Genomic DNA, 16,493 nt, shown 5'->3' with positions numbered 1-16,493 from the left:
CTTTCCATCCGCTCTACTTCCTCCTTCACTTACTTTCGTACCTCCCTAAAATCCTATCTCTTTCATTCACCTCCTTAAAACCCTTTGCTTCCTTTTACTTCTTTTAGTATTCTCTCCAACCCCTCCTTGTCCTTTCCTACTTCCCCTCCCCCCTCTCTCTCTCTCTCTCTCTCCATTCTCTCCAATCTCTCCTTTCCTATGTGCTGTACGTTTCTCACCCAACTCTATTCCTTCCTTCTCCCTCTGCCTCCTCTCATACTTCTACTCTGACCTTTCCTCCCACCCACTATCTCTTCTCTCTCCTTGACCCCTCCCTTCTCTGTTCCCCTTCCATAATGTAAATTGTTTTTTGTACTGCTTTCTGGTTTAATTCAATTGTTATGTAATGTTTGCTGTATATTGTTGGTTCCTCCTGTTAAGCGTTCTGGATTAAAACGCTATATAAATTCAATAAAATACAAATACAAATGAAAACGAAGTAGCAGGAGGCGAGGAGGTGCAGGAGAGGATGGCAGAAAAAAACAGAATTTCAGTTTTAGGAGAGACCAGGTGGAGGAAGTGAGATGACCTGCAAGTTTGGATGTCAAGAAGGCAAGAGGGGACAGTAGAGTGTAGGGATTCGGAAAAGGAGAAGGAGAAAATGATATGCAAATAGTCAGCATAGAAATTACAAGAAAGAGATTGAATTATTTGATCTGGGTAGATAAGGGTATTGCATAGAGAGAGAAGAGTATAGAGCCAAGAAGAGAACCTTAGGGGACACCGTAAAGTAGAGGTGGAGGGTTGCCCACTCAGGAGACATAGTAGGAGGGGTTCTACGAGATAAGAGTAAAACCAATTAAGAAGAGAAGTGGAGAAGACAAGGGAGGAGAGAGAGAGCACAGAACAGTAGGATGGTTGATAGTGTCAAAGGCAGCTAAAAAGATCATGAAGAATGGGTATAGTGTGTCGAGCAGTGAGGAGAGAGTTACAGACATGTAATAATGCAGTTTCGGTTGATTGCGCTGGGTGATAACAAGGTTGTAGGGAGGAAGGAGGGAGTGCAGATGTAGAATGAAAGATACTTAAGAATGGACAATTCTTTTGAGAAGTTTAGAAATGGAAGAATGGAGGGGGCAAATATTTTAAGGAAGGAAGGGATGAAAATAATATTTTTTAGAATAGGAATAATAATGGCATGTTTAAAGGTAGAAGAAAAGATAGAAGAGGAGAGAGAGATTGAAAAGACAGGTAACATAGGGGAGCAACTAAGGGTAAAAAGAAGGTATAAGATAGTAAGAATGCGGCCAAGAGGAGAGGAAGTAGGATGAGCTTGTGACAAAAAGTGGGCAGTATCAGGGAAAAGGAGAGGATTGGGAAGTAGCGAGAGGGGAGGAGGGAGTAAACGGTGGCTGGGAAGGGAATGTTGAGTGCAAAGAGGAGACTTTGTTAGTAAAGTAGTCAGCTAAGTCGTAGTAGAAAGGGGCGACGGGAGGAAAAGGTCAGGAGGGTGAGTTGAGAGAATACCACTGAGCAGTTGAAAAAGGCAGTGAGAATGATGCAAAAAAACTGTAAGAGCAGCGAAATTATGTTTTTAACGTTAACAAGGAGGGTGTTATTTGAAGAGTGAAGGGGAGAAAGGGTCAAGCGATCAGAGAGGCATTGTGATTTTTCCATCGTCATTCAGGATCCCTGCATGGCTTCCTTTCCATCTCTAACGATGGCTAGGAACCCTTCTCTTTCTTCCCCTTCTGGTATGTGTTCCGCCGCCATTGCAATGCACACCCAAAGAGTGTACGAAAATGTTGCCAAGGCACATGTGGAGTTGGCAGATTTTAATGCCATGCTCCCGGCTGAAAATACCTTCCGTGCCCAACCATCCACATGCTTATCGTCCCTGTCTGGAGGGATAGACGGGTATGCAAGTTTGTTAGAAGCTGTGGCTGCCTGTATGACCAGACTCTCGGGAGTTGGGTGTTTGGACAGATAGCCAGGGTCGCTACTGGCCGGGCGGTATTTTGAGGTGAGGGATTTATTTACCGGAGGAATAGAATCCGGATTTTCCCAATTCTTGGCCACCCTATTTTGCAGGGCTACATGAAAGGGTAGTACTGGGTCTTCGGTTGGACCATGGTCCAATATATCTGTTAAATCATCCTGGATGAATTGGGCTGATGGTCTAGCCCATCCTAAGTAATCTACTACCTTTGTCATTAATTGACGGTATGATGGACTGGCATGCTCTCCTGGTTCTGGTCTGCCAAAGAAGTTTTCCGGAGATGTGTCAATGCCACTTGCATTGTGTAATGATTCCACCAAGTCCCTCATTCTGCTTTCTTCTGAAATCAAGCATTCTGGGACATTTGGGGTGCCATATTCCAGCCCTAAAGGTACATTCTCCTCATCAGATCTCTCCTGTTCCTCAAAAATTGAGGTCAGGGATTTGAAAAACTCCTTTCTGGGGAGAGGCTTGAAAACCTTCTCTGGGAGAGGAGGAGGAAGAGGTCTAGTACCTGGCTCTGAGGACAAAACATGTTTTGTAACCTTATCCTTCTCTTTTTCTGGCTTCCCTGGCTTGGCTGGAGCTTTGGCGCCGAGGGTTTCGGCGTCGACGTCGATAACGGCGTCGACGACACCGTGGTCGTCGACAGGGTCTGCTTCTAGGGCGTCGAGGCGACCTTTGAAGATTTTCCCTTGGAGGTATGATGGGTCTCGGACGACCTCGAGCGGTCGACTCGACTTGAGCGTTTTTCACTCTGCGTCCTGGAAGGTTCCCTATACTTACTTTTTCAATCACCCAGGCTCGAGGGCGCGCGAGTGTCGGAGCGATGACGCTCCCGGCCGGCTTCCGAAGAAGGCGCGGACCGAGGCTTCGCTTTTTCAAACACCTCCATCATTTTGACCCTGACAGCTTCCCACTCTTCGGCAGACAAATGTTTCTTGGGGCATTTCATCTTTTTATGGAGACTCGTCTGACGACGAGGTGGAGGGAGACCTGTGGTGTCGTTTCTTCGATCTTTTTGACAAAGACGACGAGCGATGGGAATCGCTACGGGACCTCGATCGATGCCTTTCGCGTCGAGGAGAATTCTCCTCACGGGATCTCGACTCGCCGCTAGAGGTTTTTCGATCGGTTTTTCGAACTACCTGTAGCTTTCCTCTCCTCTCTCGCAAGGCCTTCCCCGTCATCGCCTGACACTTCGTACAGGCCTCCATGTCGTGGCCTTCTCTGAGGCACCACAAACACTCTCGATGAGGGTCCGTGATCGACATTTTTGACCCGCACGATTTGCACTTTTTGAATCCCGATTTCATGGTCGGCGTCGATGACGAGGACATATTTCGTTATTATATATTCTCACAGAACTCGAGGCGCGCCGAATGTCCGAAGCAACATATACTGCGGAAAAACGGAACTGAGGCCAATGGCCGCCGCGCATGCTACTTATACACCCGATGATGTCACCCTCGACGGAGGCATTCCATGGACCATCGACTCGACGACATCGACGCACGGCGCCCTCTGCCGAAAAAATTTCTGAAGAGCAGCAAAGCTGGATGGAATACATCTAAAATGAGGAATATGTTGGAGGACACAATCCACTCGAAGGACTCTTTAAGGTGTAGCACCTTATATTATAAGGCGGTGTGTGGGTTTCTAATTCCTTTACCCCTCAGCATATTAGTTATCTAATCTGGTTACATACTGTGTTCTTTATTCACTTACTTTGCAACACTACAGTTGATTGTGTTAGTGCTCTTACAGAGCACACCAAAAGTGAATGTGTATGTAGTAGTAGCAGTAGTAGTGAATGTGTAGTAAGGTACTTAGCTGTGGTTTTTAAATTGCTAAGGGTTGGTCTAAGGCATAATAAATCATTGGATTGTTATGCTTTCTGCCTGACTTGTATTGTCAAGAGTGCTCTGTGTGAGCTCAATTGAACCCTTCACCATTGTCAAACTATCCTAATTCTAAGACCTGCAGCTCAGTCACACTACCCAGTTAGACTATGCAACACATTAATGTCATTCTATGTTCACCTGAATAGAGTTCAGTTCTTAACACATATGATCACACCACCTGGGTTTGTGAGCATGTAGCTTAATTATGATGACTATAAATGGGGTATGAGACTTAACCATCCATACAATGGCACTACCAGGGCATATGAGGCTGCACTTTGCATATTATAGCACTACCTGGCATGTGAGGCAGTATTTATCATTTGTGATGACACTTACCATGTGAAGCTTTAGCAGATACAAGATGGCAGTAAGTGGCCATACAAGGCTGTACTGGAATGAGGAAGCACTGGTTGTGGCCTTATGATGGTTTTGTTCTTTCTGTCCCAACATATCATGAGTGCACCCATTACATATTGAGGTTGCATTGTAGTTAATATATGGTTGAAAACTAAAATAGCCTTTTGTCCGATTGAGAACTACTTGTAAATGTGTTGATTGAACACTTGCTGAAGGGCTTATTTATCTTTTGTGGAGTCAAGGGTGGCTAGCTACAGGAGCAAAGCGTTAGTCTCTGACATAAGGGCAGCCTACATTTTCCAATTTCAAATCCCACGTTGGGCTGACTTAGTCTTTCTTCCTTCTGAGGTCGATAAATGAAGTACCATTAAAAATCGAGTAATAATAACTGTTACTACAGCGCTTTAAAGCTGAAGGAGTATGGCATGAAGTACTAAGTTACTATGTCAAATCTCCTGATGTCACCAGGGCAAAAGGGCATATGACATCCCTTCCTGTGAAGTCTTTAGGGGGGAAATTCATGCAGTGTCAACTCATGTAATATCAACAGTTAAACGATGCCACTTCCACTACCATTGGCATTTTTGTGGATTGATGTTCCTTAGGGACCCTCCTTATCATATTATGAGCAATATTATCTTTTTGAAAAAACAAATAAGGCTCTTAGGAAGATTAAGCTTACATCTCACTTTTCCTCCTAACTGATGTTATCGCTACCAAAAAGAAAGCTTTCCAATAGAGAAAGTCTAGATCTCATGAAGACACAGGTTCAAAAGGCTTATATGTCAAAGACCCAAGTACCACATGTAAATACCATTGAGGGGGTGGTCCTCTATCAGGAATATAAAGATGAACACCATCACAATGATGCCTCAATGCCTCTTATTTGTAAAACTGCAATCACACAAAGTTAGTGTTTACCGGAATCTACTAGAATTCCACTAGAGACTAAGTATGAAACGAAAGACATGAAATTATCAAAAGTAGCAAGAAGAGGGTTTATTTTTTTGTCTAAAGTCCAAAATCAAAAACAGGGCCATTTACGTTTTGATGGTTTGCCAGTAGATTATTTTCTACTGCACCCATAATCCTCAAATTTCCAACCAAAATCCCAAAATGGGTATAATCTAGATGTTCAGGAACTAAGATATCGAGTTCACAGATTGGAGGGAAGGGTGGAATGTGGAGCCCCTCTATTTAGGGAAGAGATCCAGCACTTGGCGATGTTCCGGGAACCTGCACTTTGAGAGCAGAAGGAGGTCCAACCCAGCAGGCTTTGCAAAGCTTTCTTTTATGTTTTCAGATTCATTTAGAACGTGGTTTGGTGCTTTGCATATACACTTTATTAAACACAAACAACTGGTTCTGCTTGTGGAAGCACACAAGCAATGTGGTCTCCTAGGTAAATTGGAGTTAGTGATATAGGTCACCTGGGCACACATCCCAGTTTCTCCACTTGACCAAAATGTATGATCCTTTGCAAATCACTTTACATCATAGGGCCTCATTTTTCTTAACTTCACAAATTGAGATCACTAGAAGTAATTCAGTCCAGTTTGTCCTATAAAACACAAACACACTGAATTATTGATCTGGCATAGGAGACTTTATCTGTTATAAGAAGACAGAGTTTGGGAGATTGAGTCTAAATATGATGTCAGCACTTGGGCTTGTGAGGTTGTGGCTTGCTTGTGATGACTATACGTGGTGTATGAGGCTTAACCTTACATATGATGGCACTACTTTGACATATGAGGCTGCGTTTTTGATTATAAACCAAATCTGACGGTATCACCTTAGAGCAACCAGGATCAATGTGGAATGTTTCCTAATCTGAACTTCCTCAAGGTCTTCAGAATTAGAGGAATCAGAGGAAAGGCATGTGTGCTCTTATTGGATTAATTCTGGAGAAGAGCATCTTCCACAGTATTCTGGCCAGGACCCAGATAGGATGCTAAAAGGGGAGATGGAGCATTCTTCCTCATTGCCAAGAGACAATCTTGAAGATCAACCCAATAACTAAATATCGACTAAGGGACTGAGTTCTCACTCCTGATGGGCATAATGAAGCCTGCTCAATGCATCAAGGTCAGATTGCTTTTGCCTTGCAAATGAACAGCTACCAGGGAAATTTGATGTAAAGGAGTCTAGTCCCAAATTTCTACTGCTAAGACGCAAAGGGGGTGAGAACTTATGCTCACCTTCTTGTTTACATAAAACGTAGCTGTGGTGTTATAAGTGCTTATCAAAACCACCTTCCCTGAAGACATGGCAAGATGAATTTCACAGCTGCGTTGCATCATGTCTGGAAATCCCAAAGACCATGAGTCTGATAGATTTGACAATAAGGTGCCATGACATATCTGTTTCACATTAATATTAGGAAGAAGCAGGTGGAAAAGAACTCCCCTCATAAGACTGAATTGTGGATACCACCACTGACGGGAATTCAGATTCTTGATCTAACCCTATTACCAAGAAAGGTGCCACTGAAGCACCCTAATTTCTACTCTCCCCAAAGGAGCTATGTGGAGTCATGAGGCTATGAGTTCTAAGAGCCTTTGAAACAACCAGGCTCTGCTACTTGCACGTATCAAGAAATGAGATATAGATTCTTTAATCAAATCAATCTTATACTGACGAAGTGCTTTTTTCCAACACACAACCCAAAACTGCACCTACAGACGGAATTTCCTGGGTCAGAATCTGAGTTGATTTCAACCGGGTGATGGAAAATTACAGATACCCCATGGTGTTTCAGACTTTCTGGAGACTGAGCAGAGCCTGATCCTTGCATGGAGCCCCAATCAGTCAGTCATCTAGATAAGGATATAGGTGAAGTAAAGAAGGCAAAGAAAAAAAGCTACTACTGAGGGAAATTTGTAAATACCCTGGGAGCTGAGTTCAGGCCAAAAGGAAGACAACTGAATTGGTAATACATAAATGAATACCCATGACTGTAAAACACAGGTATTTTCTGTGACCCTCAAAGACTGCAATATGGAAATACGTGTCCTGAAAGTAGAGGGAGAAAGCCAATCATCTCCTGCAACGCCTCCAGAATGTGACTCAATGGCACAATGTGAAAAAATTCCATTATTAGAAACTAATTGAAATCGTCAATATCCAAAACGAGTATCATGCCCCCTAATTTCTTTGAGACCAGGAAGCAAAGCAACGGGAAACAATCCCTGTTCCTTTTCATATTCTGGCGCTAACTCAGTGTCCTAGAGTGGTAATGCACCCTGAATTTCCAGAGACACGTCAGGTGGCAATTTTGGAAATTTCAGAAGGTAAGAAGGGTGTGTGGATTAGCAGCAGCGCATGGGAATAACCCTGACAAATTATTTGGAGGACCTATGGATCATGAGTTCTCTGTTCATTGATGGCAAAAGGATGAGATGTTGCCACAGGTGTTGCTGGGGGGGGGGGGCTAAGGAGGCTATAGACCCTGGTCTTTTGGTTGTAGCCCCAGATAGAAGCTCAGGAGCTACAGCCAAACGGCTAGCTAGCCCCCAGTCCCAACAGTTTCAACATCAGTTTAGCCCCAGGTCTTTTCCAGACCTAGCAACACCACTGGATGTTGCTACTGACAAGAAAAGCATTCCCCTTGATGAAAATGAAGCTGCTTACCCATGGAAGCAGTTAAACTGACTTATTGGAGTAATTGGCTATAGTCACAGAATCCATTTTAGATTTTGGATGAAACCTCAGTCTCTTGGTGGAGCTTGAAGAGATTTTGGATTTGTCTTTTGCCAACTGTCTCGTTTCATAAGCCTGAAATCCTTTCAAGGGCTTGTAACCGGGTTTTACCATTGTGATAGTATTCAGGAACCTTGCCGTAACAACACTGTAAAAACAATTATCAGTATTGAGAGCAAAAAGAGTTTTCCCATCAAATGGGAGCTCTAAAATGTTTTATTAACTTCACAGTAAATGTTTGAGCCATCTAAATAAGCACAAAGCCAATAAGCATGAAGCCTCATGAACAGCTCTGCAGCTAGTGTCCATAAAGTCCCGGTTGTTGTGACAAAAAGCCACCCCTTTTGCCACATCTGCAGAGAAAAGCTTGTGCCAGTTCTGCAAATTGTAATATGTCAGTGCTGAAGCTGAATTGTGGTGATGCAATGGGCGAGATTAAATTTAATTATTTTTTAATCTGACACTCCACTCCCAAGGATTACCTTTCTTAGAAATGACAGCCATGGCAGAAGAGGTCATCCATTTGCTCCTATCCAGAGCAGCCATAACAACAACTGACTGAGATGAAAGATGTCCAGAAACTACAAATAGCTAATCTATGGCACCTTTGTATTTCACATCTAAAGACTTGGAAATATGACCCTCAATGTGAGTTCTTTCCCAAATCTCTAATGTATAAAGGATCCTTGCCTAGAACATGCTTCTACAATATGCCACACAAAAGACAGCTAATGGAGGCTTTTGCAGGGGTAACAAACAGGTTGGACTGGAGAAGGATCCCTAAAAGGTGCGGGAGCATCCAGTTGAGCATGTTCAACACCCAATGAAGAAAATGCATCCCTAATGTGTGACACAAAAGTATCCAAAAACTCTGAAGACAGAATAGTTTCAGGTACCTTAGGCATCATTTGCTCCACACAACCCTCCATGTTCAATCGGTAGATGGCCAAACAATAGGAGAAATAGCACAATCTTCTACAATCTTCTACAACTAATCACAGTCAGCCACATGTTTACTATGGTACACGTTATGAAGAACCGCATTAGTATAAAACATAAAAGGCTGAACTGGAAGAGGGGTTGATACTGGAGCCTCAATCTCTGTACTAAAGACAAAACTTTGGTCAAAATCAGGAGTCTCCGAAAGAGAAAACCTGAGAGAAGCCTAAATATTCTGGCACTGGAATGTTTAGTAGTCGACCTTGGGGCAAAGAACAATTATTCAAGGGGCAACTGTCAGACACAGCTACAGTACTTTCTGCCAGTAACAGGGGACATTTTGTCTTAGTAGAAAAGGGCTTGACCGTTCAAAGAGGTACCGTAAATGACTTCTCCATGACCACAGAATCTGATTTAGGGGGCTTCACCTCACAGTGATGCTGTTTCTTGGTTTTTCTGTGCTTACAGATGGCACAGTGAGTGGAAGAGGTCCCTCGTACTGACACCAGTAGAGGGGATGATGACAAGGACTTCTTACCCCCCCACCCTCTCTCCTTTTCCTTTTCAGAGGATGATTGGTACCATGACGGTGAGAGGAGTGAGTTTTGACTCTCAAGTGTGCCGTTGCAACCATAGATTTGGAAGATTTATGGGACCTGAATGCGTCCTATCAGCACCAGAATCCATGGTATCTATTTGGTGCACCGAGGAACTGGTGCCCCTCTTAAGAAACTTTGCGACTTAGTAACGTTATTCAGAGTGAAAGGTTTTACGGCAGGTTTTCTGACCTGGGAACCTGGAGTTTTCCCACCAAGATTTACTTGGTTGCATGAGTCTCCGGAAACCGTGTTCCCTTACGGGGAAGCTGAAGGCTCCAGAAGGCACAAGCACGAGAAGACATAGCCAGATTTGGTATGGCACATAGCACCAGACCTTCTTTACCTACACCCAACAGCTTATGGCCCGCAATGAAGTCTACTATGGCATCTATAGAAGAACCCTCAATGGTCATGGAATGTAGTCTAGCCCTTGGTGCCAACCCCACACAGAACACACTTACCAGTTACAGGTTTCCAAAGCATCTCACAGATGCTCAGTGCAGGTCAGCTCGAACAAGGGTCTGCCACACCCAATGCTTTTTTTGAAGCTGGCAAGTGGAGGCCACTTAGGATAAAAGACCAATTGAATTAGTAATAAATAGGAAAGGACACACCTCAGGAAGTGACCACATAATTATGTGGTCAAAGGCGCAGTTAAGCTGTGATGCTTTCCCAAAGCCTACTGTATGTGGAATAAACAGGAACAAGGTGTGATGGCTGCTGATGTCCTAACCATAGGGAAGTGAACTGCGCAGGAGGAGACATGGTGCATGGAGCCTCATACTGAAGTCTTAAAGTTTCAACACCCATTTATGCATGATATGCTTTTCCAGGCGTGCCTGGGGTACTAGGAAATTCCCAATCAGCTGTGAAGGAGGAACGCATCATTCCAGAGTAAGTAAGTTTGGACATGAATTTCATTTGTATTGCATTTATCCTAGGTAAGGATATCCCAACTAGCCAGATGCTTTTGATTTTGTCTATGATGGGGTGTACAATTAAGGAAGAGCAGAGCTTTCAGGTGGTGCCAGGTCCAAAACCCTAGGTACTTTATTTTCTTGTCCTAAATGTGAAAGAGACCCTCTAGTTGTGAAACCATCCCTGATTTGCTCCCAATCACCATCAATTACAGTTTAGAAGTGTTTAATACCTGGAATAATACTATACTATTTGAGACTGTCCAATAAGATTGTGATTAATTGTTTTGGCTGTGACAGGCAAATTAACATGTTGTCCGGATAAAACGATATTTAACGTTCCAGACCACCCAGGATGATCACTTTCAGTAGTATAATTTGCCTAGGCATTGTAGTTAGGGTCTCAATCATCAGTGCACATAAATGGGGGAAAGTGGGCAGCCTTACCTTGCCCCAGAATATAGCCGGAAGGTGGGAGAAACATGATAGTTTGTGAGTACTGAAGCCAAAGAAGCTCTGTATAAGGTCCTCACTAGTGTTTGAAATAGTCCTATCAGTCCCACTCTTTTCATAACCTCGAAGAGAAAACTGTTGGACCATGCCAAAGGCCTTTTCAGCATCCAGCGACAATAATATTTGGCCTTCATATTCCACCCCAGCTATGATATTCAATAGCTGGCAAACATTGTTGCCCTAGTTTTTTTACTAAAACATTTTTAACTCTGTTGTTGTATCTGTGTTTACAATTGCTTCACCACTCATGGATCAACCCAGGTAGCTTAGTCCATTTTGCTATTCTGGTTAGAAGGACCCGGGCAATATTTTAATTCCTGCTCAGACACACACTTTGTAATTTACCTTCAGACAAAACACAACCCAAGAATTGGCTGAACAGGGTGCATTGATCCTAGGTACCACATTGTCCAATGTACTAGTTTTGAAATCATCCTCTGTATCTCACTGGCTGGCTGTTCATATATTCCCCTGCCAGTTGATCAACTGTGATGCAAATCTACCTTTCACATCTCACTCACCTTGCTTTCCGATTCACACACAACTCTGGCACAACATTTGCAAACAAAGGAATTTGTCTTGTGAGAAACCTGAAGGTGTCTCACTCACAGTTCCAAAGCGATCTGTCATCCAGGGGGCCAGGACATGGCCATCGCTATTGGATCCAGTTCCTGGGGGAGGACCAGTGCGGGGTGATCACCTGGATGAGGGTTCTTTGTGGAGTGGAAGTGGGACACCGAAGGTTGAGATGTTTGTATCCCCTTCCCTATTACACCTTTTCCCCATCCTGCACAGTAGGATACTTAGAAACTCTACCCCCCCCTTTCCAACACAGACACTTTCTCACAGCCTGAACGACAACGGACTAATACCCGAGCCGTTTACCCGATATGTCCCAACACAAGGGTCAGGCAGAGTCAGGCCATTCACAACAACTACAAACACCTGACTACCCTTACCCTGCCCCATAAGGATAAAAGACAGAGCACAAGAGCATACTCTGAGCTAGGCCGAACGCATGAGGAAGCAGCCATTCCAGCACGGCAGTCCAAATGGAGGAGAAAGGCGGTGAGACCTGAAAGGAGGTCAAGGAGGGCGTTGCCTTTGCCCTTTTCAACCCAGACCCGCGAAGCCTCCGATAAAAGAAACATAAGACCGGGAATCGCAGCTGGCAAATGGTGGGACAGATGTCAGCAGTACGTGACACCCTCCCGCACTGATAGCCAGGGCGGGGAGACGTGTTTGCCATTGTGGTACCCTCCTTGACTCCAGCGGCAAAAGAACTGCCAATGAGTTCAGCATAGACAATGAGTTGGAAGAACTTGATAGTCAACCGGACTGTGTTAGGCTCAAGGTTGCAGTGGCAACATTAAGAAGAGAAATAGACAAGTGGTATTTTGTGAACAATGAAAAGTCCTGGACACATTGCAAAAGTTTTGATGCTGTCAAACAGGCGTTTGCGCCTGGTTGAGGGGAACGCTGTGTGAACTGTGATGGTATGAAACCTGCGCTTGATGTAGGCTAACAGAGTGAGCCAGCAAGACGAGATCGCCCTTCGGAAGTCTCTGTTTAAGATTGGCAAGTGCTCTCAGCCCGGATGAGGGTGACCTCACTAAACTGAAGGGGTTGTTTAAAAAGACATTACGACTTCTGAATATTACAAATAAGGGGATTGTGATTGACAGGCGATAGTAAGCCCGACTGAGGGACGTCAGGAGTAAAGTTGTGAAGAAGTTAAGTGAGCAGCATTGTGATGACAAGTATGAACCCGACTGATGGTTGTCCACAGTGAGTGGTTGGTCTGAGCCCGACTGAGGGAGGCTGACGACAGAGAAGGATCAGAGCTTGGCTGAGGGGATGCAAGGGTGAAGGGTAATCACCTGATGTAAAGGTTAACAGGAGGAACATTTATTTAGTTGTTTTTGCATATCAGGCCCTCTGAAGCAAGAGACTTTGCATGAGAAGAGACTTGGGTACAGAAGGCCCTGATATTGAGAAAAGGAACTGTAACCTTGTTCCAGACAAGACCAGGAGTGTGCTGTGCTTGAGAGTCCTGCCTTGTCCCGTGCTAAAAATGTGGGGAAGGGAGACCCCGGCCATAACATCTTGACTTAATGTTTTGTGAAAACTTCTTTCTTTTCTTGCCAACATTATCCCAAACTCTTTTGTAGCATAGTGGTAAGGATTGGCAATAGGTTTTTAGTATAGGCCCTTTTTATTTGACTAGACTCCACTACGACAGTATTATTATTATTTGATGGTCATAGCTTGCTCCCATCTTAGATTTATGTTTAGATTAGGCGTTTATCTCACCCATTTTACAGTTTAATAAACACCCTTGAACTGTGATCACTTGTGTCTGTCTTACTTTGATGCCATGCCTTCCTTACAGTCTGCACACACAAGGACATGTTCTGCCTAGAGTGAGCTCAAATGCGGTTCCTTTGTGCAACAATTGAATTTCATAAAACAAAGTCCAGCTGCGAACACAAATGAGAGTCAGTTTAGAAAGTGGCACTTCAAAATAGTTATGCACAGTTAATCAGTTTTACAGAAGTTCCATGATAACAGTCTACCCTGAGTCCAAGTGTGTGCAGCTGGACTTTGTTTAAAAAAAAAGAATCATTCACAAATTGCATGGTCCCATCAGCACACTTACTCACTCCCCTGCCAACAAACATGCTCCTCTCTGCACCTCCACACTTGTTGCCAGCATTAACGCACATATGGGCCCAACACACACACTAGAAGGTCAGCTGACACATCCACCATTCCTTTGCACTTATACATTTTGATTCTCTAAACAGTTGACTCGTGTTTACATACCTTGGCCTTGGCATTCACTTTGGCCTTATTTTGGAGTAAGAATGTTGCTACATCAGTGTGTCCCGACCTGGCTGACATGTGCAAGGGGGTCTCCACCTTCTGTGAACACAGAAAAAGCGAATTAATAACTGCTGATAGAGGGTGTGTAAGAATGGGAACAATAGCACTAAATAGTGTACATTTGTTCAGGACAATCACATCCAACATCAGAGTGCCGAATAAATCAGAACAATTACATACCTCACAGTGTAAGCAATGACAAAGTATGTTCTAACCGCATGATGAGGAATTAATAGGCCTAAACTGTAATGAATGTAGGAAACAACAGGAAATCACACAAATGGTGGCCTTTAGGATGCCAGAGGACAATCAAAGCCCTATATTACAGCATGTAGGAAACAACACAGGAATCACATCTGACAATTAAGTCTAGAATGCAACAGGCACATTTAAATCTCATTGCATAGATAGAAGGAGACACACAATCACATCCTACAGTAAAGAGTAATAAAACAGACCATTCTGTACAGTAGACTATTTCAAAATAAAACAGGCAAATCGTACACATACAGTGCAAAGGGTAGGATAGGACAGACCAATAGCACCCCAACATTAGGGCAAAAAAATACAAGACCACATTTCCCCCCTATAATGCCAAGTGGAGGCTACAACAGAAGCATGTATGCAGCAATGTGACAAATTGGAGTCTGCCTTGCAGGAGTACAAGGGCGATCAGGGACAAAATGGCTTGCTCAGCCCTCACACTTCTACAAACCAAAACACAAAGCAATAATGAAGATTAAAAAAAGGGACATTTAAGAGATATACCTTCTTTGTCTTTTGTGGTAACGCAGGCCGAGAGCAGGCTATCCTCCTAAGAGGGATTTGAAGGTAAACCAATAGTGACCCAAACAACATACTATCACAGTGCAAAATAACAGGAATGTCCAATCAAGGTTCTATAAAAATATAAACACTTTAATAAAACATACCATCTGCAAGTAGAAGGAAAGAGATTACTGTACAAAAACCCAGCCCAGAGGAAAGACAGAGAAGATGCAACGGACTGGAGAAAGTAGCACTTTGAGCTTAGTTCCAGGGGTGGTAGGCTAAAGAGGATATCTTGGTGAAGACAAGGTTGATTGTGAACTAACCAGTCTCTAGGGCCCAAGTGGACCGGGGGGTGGGAGGGCAGTTCAGTGTCACAGTACCTGAATTCGGTTCTTAGTGGGCTGGCACATCAAAACTAGGTTGAACGTTGATGCAAGCTGATCAGGCTCAGCAGGGCACGTAGGGTCGCGGAGGCTCTGGCAGCAAGTGGGCATCATGCAGGGGTGAATGTGTGTGCTTGGTGTGCTCGAACATCGGCGGTTCAAGTACTGGTGGTCGGGGCGGTCCCAAGAATGCTTCAACGATGGCTCGGCTTAGTCAGCATTAGCTGCTGGCAGAGGTCTGCGAATGATGCTCCAGTGGGTCGAGCCGGGGGGGGGGGGGGTAAGCGGTGATCAAGGGGCTTCCAGATTCAAGAAATGAGGTGGCGGTTCTCAGGCTAGTTAGGCCGAGCTGTGTGGTAACCTCTGGGTAGGAACAGAGTGACCTTCCAGAGATTCGGTTTATTTTCTGGCATTGAGCAGACGCTTCGGGCCTGGCAGTTGACGACTCTGCTAGGACGCGATTCTCTGTCGGGCTGAAGGAGATGCAGTGCAATCGTTTGGCTGGTTGGAGGAATGTAGATAGCAGCACCAGCACCTTCCCTCTCATTCAGGATGCAGAGAACACGGAGCGATCGGTTCAGTGCTGGTGAACAGGGAGCTTTGCAAAGGGCTCCAGGTGAGGATATGCCACTTCAGTGTCTGCTCTTCTGGCACAGAAGATCCGTTGCAGATTGATTGGTCGGGTCCTGGTACACAGCACTGGTACCTCCCGATGGTCCCTGGGAGTGGTTAGGGTACAGATCTTCCTTCTGTCCTGGACTGCTCCTTCAACTCCGGCGGAGTGCTTTGGACAGTGCAACTGTCCCAAAGGAACTCGAGGTGAGAGTCCCCAGAATGTCTCTTTGACCTTAAAGGATCCTCGAGGAACTGAAGGTATTCTGTTGAAGCAGAGCGAGACTCCTTTTTAAAGAAAGACATTTTTATTATAGATTTTGTGGACTCTAATAATACAGTACATAAAAGACACAACCATACAAAGAAGTCAATTTTAGAGATCCAATTTTAATCCCTTTCACCTCCCTCCCATAAACATTATCACCTTTTCCTCTCAGGTGAGCATAAACAACACAAGTGAACAGACTAACTTACTGTAAATCCAGCATATTGGATTTCTAGTTGTAACTGGACCCCATTACTCATAAACTCTCCAGATTCCTTGTTAAAGGAGCCCAAATCGTCATGAACTAAATATGTCAGATTTTCCATTGTTAATATATCCCAGACCTTCTATAGCCATTCCTCCTCATCTCGGACCATCAGATTCTTCAATTTTTGGGCTAACGCTATTCTCCCTGCTCTCAGCAAGGTATCGGTATTCATCCCTGCGTAAAGGGGATTCCCAGTAAAATGAATAAAGGGTCTATTTCCCACCCTACTCCCGTAACCTCCTTAATCCAGCTCAACAGTTCTGACCAATAGATATGAACTCTCGGGCATGTCCACCAAATATGTTTCAACAATCCCACAAGTCCACATCCCCGAAGACATAATGGGCACACCCCATTAAAGATCTTTGAGGCTTTCAGGGTATCTCTGTGCCA

General features: G+C 44.2%; 1 protein-coding gene across 8 annotated transcripts in view; it reads right to left on the bottom strand.

The window, feature by feature from the left end:
• The window catches only part of ANK1 (ankyrin 1), a 2,823,483-nt gene that overhangs the window by 1,886,094 nt on the left and 920,896 nt on the right, over nucleotides 1-16,493 (bottom strand). For all 8 annotated transcript variants that reach the window (XM_069617665.1, XM_069617670.1, XM_069617666.1 and 5 more), the window contains one exon: nucleotides 13,739-13,837. In XM_069617665.1, coding sequence (XP_069473766.1) covers nucleotides 13,739-13,837 — 99 coding nt within the window. The remainder of the gene's footprint in view (nucleotides 1-13,738; nucleotides 13,838-16,493) is intronic.

This window comes from Ambystoma mexicanum, chromosome 10 (genome assembly GCF_040938575.1).
Source record: "Ambystoma mexicanum isolate Mex_15411 chromosome 10, UKY_AmexF1_1, whole genome shotgun sequence".
NCBI lineage: Eukaryota > Metazoa > Chordata > Amphibia > Caudata > Ambystomatidae > Ambystoma > Ambystoma mexicanum.
Note: the sequence above shows the minus strand (reverse complement) of the source record. Positions and strands in the feature narration are given on the sequence as shown.